General features: G+C 37.7%; 1 protein-coding gene across 1 annotated transcript in view; it reads left to right on the forward strand.

The window, feature by feature from the left end:
* The window catches only part of ABR (ABR activator of RhoGEF and GTPase), a 243,946-nt gene that overhangs the window by 237,702 nt on the left and 3,634 nt on the right, over positions 1 to 2,610 (forward strand). Inside the window, exons 18-19 of the mRNA XM_072417685.1 lie at positions 1 to 97; positions 1,704 to 1,809. Coding sequence (XP_072273786.1) covers positions 1 to 97; positions 1,704 to 1,809 — 203 coding nt within the window. The remainder of the gene's footprint in view (positions 98 to 1,703; positions 1,810 to 2,610) is intronic.

Below are 2,610 nucleotides of genomic sequence, written 5' to 3' on the forward strand. Positions count from 1 at the left end.
ATTAACGCTATAGCTGGGACATTAAAACTATATTTACGTGAGCTCCCTGAACCACTTCTTACAGACAGACTGTACCTGGCCTTCATGGAGGGAATTGGTATGGGCCACACTTGTTTCATGTAATAATATTGAGAAAGGAGTGAAGCTAAATCCTGTATATCTCTAAAATAACATTTACAGTTCATTTGTATTTTTGTGTCTGCTTATATCGTTTTTACTGGGGCTACCACAATTACTAGTAGTGTTGGTGTTCAAATTCGGGTTGTCCTTATATTCGAACCGAATATGGCTGTTTCGAATTTGGATATACCCGACCCGAAAAACACGGGATTTGACGGTGCAAATTTGTGTGTAAAAAAAAAAAAAAATGTTAAAAAGAAATGTTGAAGTAATTTATTGAATGTGTGTGATTTGTTTAACTAACTTTTTTTTACAAGTTATCCCACAATGACAGGATGATTCAGGATATGACAGCATTATACAGGAATCCTCCTTCACAGTCCTGAAAAATAGCCTGAATTTTCCCACAATTGATTTTAATGGTATTCGAATTCGACATTCGATCACCCAAACAATATCCCCCTATTCGATCAAATAGCTGTCGAATCGAATAGTGAGATATTCGACCAACACTACTTACCAGCCATCCAAAGAAAGCTGATTTTATCTTTTAGCTTCATGTGGTCTTGCTGTAATGTTCAGCAGGCAATGAAAGCTAAGTGCAAGTTTCTTTGCTTGTAAGCTAGAAGCTGGCCGCTTATCATAGCACCACCATCAGACGCTTCTTGCTAGACGCTGATATTATCATCCCTAGCATCGCTCTCAGAATACATCTTAATTGACACATGGTATCATACCCCATAACGCAAAAAAAAAATTCTTTTTCCCAACAACTTACTTACTGCCTCCATTGGATTACTCTCTAATTGACCAGCACTAAAATGTTTCTGTTACAAAGCATTTAATTTATGCAGCTTACATACTACAAGTCCCCTGAGGAAGCTTCTCAGGCCAAACGCGTCGGGACCCATATTGTTCTAATGCTTTGCATCATTTAGAAAATATTGTCCAGCTTACAAGCAAAGAAACCCCTGTCTCGGAGTACACCGGGTTTGTCTATATATTTTGTGTGTTTGTATGGTATGGACCTGCAATTTCAAGTTATGTATATTCCAAAACGTGGAATGAACTTGTATATTGTTTTCAATGTTTTGCCACACCAAGCAAATACCCTGGCTTTTCTCTTCCTTTCTTCCACTTTCTCCAACATGTAATCACCAGAACACTCAAAAATACAATAAAACATCTGATCTGTGTTCTGATCCATTGGGCAGATGTCTTTAAAACTTACATTCCTAATATATCAATGCATCAATTCTTGTCTATATTGGCCTGAATAATCAAGTTTTTGATTAGAAGTTTGCTTGTTTGTACTACTATTTCTATGTCATGATGCCATTACCATATCTACTTTTTCTAACATTTTTTTAAAAGTATTTATGCATCCTTTATTTTTATCGATGGCCTAGTTATTCAATGCTTTGTACACAATGCTTTGTACTTGTACAGTCATACATATGATTATGTGTTTCTGGCTGGTGGTCTGCTCTACAGCTGTTTACAAAACACCATTGTTGGCTTATCTGTTGTTTGATTATGTTCTGCTTGTGACTTGTAATCCTCTTGTGTTTGCCTGGTTACAGCTCTGTCTGATCCAGCTGCCAGGGAGAACTGCATGATGCACCTTCTTCGGTCCTTGCCCGACCCCAATCTCATGACCTTCCTCTTCCTGCTTCAGCACTTGAAAAGGTAACTAGATAAAATGTCAGGCTTTATTAAAAGTGTGACTGCTTTGTGGGAGAAATGTCAGTGATGTTCATCACAGCAAAATACATGCCCTTGTTTTCTAACATTAGAGGTATATAGGATCTGTTGTATCTTGCAATGCCTTTTGTAATAGTATAGGCTAAAATAAATAGAATAGTTTCTTCTAACACCTTATAGCCACATTGCTTTTAAACTTTGTTAAGCTTACGTAGCTTTCAGCGGACTCCAAACATTAGATAATAAGTGCTAAGAATTGCAGCTGACAGCAAAGCAGCTTTTTTGTAAATACAGCACATTAGCTCCAGATGACGTTGGACCACATACATGTTTATTTGGTCTAGTACATCTTACACACATTGTTTGCCCAAAAGAAAAGGCATATAGTGCCTTGTAATCCCGTTATTTGGCTACGTGGCATAAGACCTTGTTTTTTCCTAAGTTACATATAGTTGGAGTATTTAACTGTAATACGTGTTCTAGTTAATTTTGGTACCTGCTTGCAAATTTCCTGATCCCACTAGTTGGCATGTCGCCATACTTTGTACTCTGTCATGGACATTACCTGGATACAAACAAAGTATGGTTGGTTACAGCTTGAGAACACACATGACTCCTTGGTTACAAATCTCTTTTAAGTTAGTATTGCATGAGAACTGGGACAAACGTTTAGAGGAAAATTCAAGTTTTCCATCGCCAGCTCCCACATCTGCTTTTCTGGAGGGTGACCAGTTCTGGACAGCAAGTGAGGAGAGGGAATAAACAGCAGCTGTTTTTCTCATACCA

Source organism: Pyxicephalus adspersus, chromosome 1, assembly GCF_032062135.1.
Source record: "Pyxicephalus adspersus chromosome 1, UCB_Pads_2.0, whole genome shotgun sequence".
Taxonomy (NCBI): Eukaryota; Metazoa; Chordata; class Amphibia; order Anura; family Pyxicephalidae; genus Pyxicephalus; species Pyxicephalus adspersus.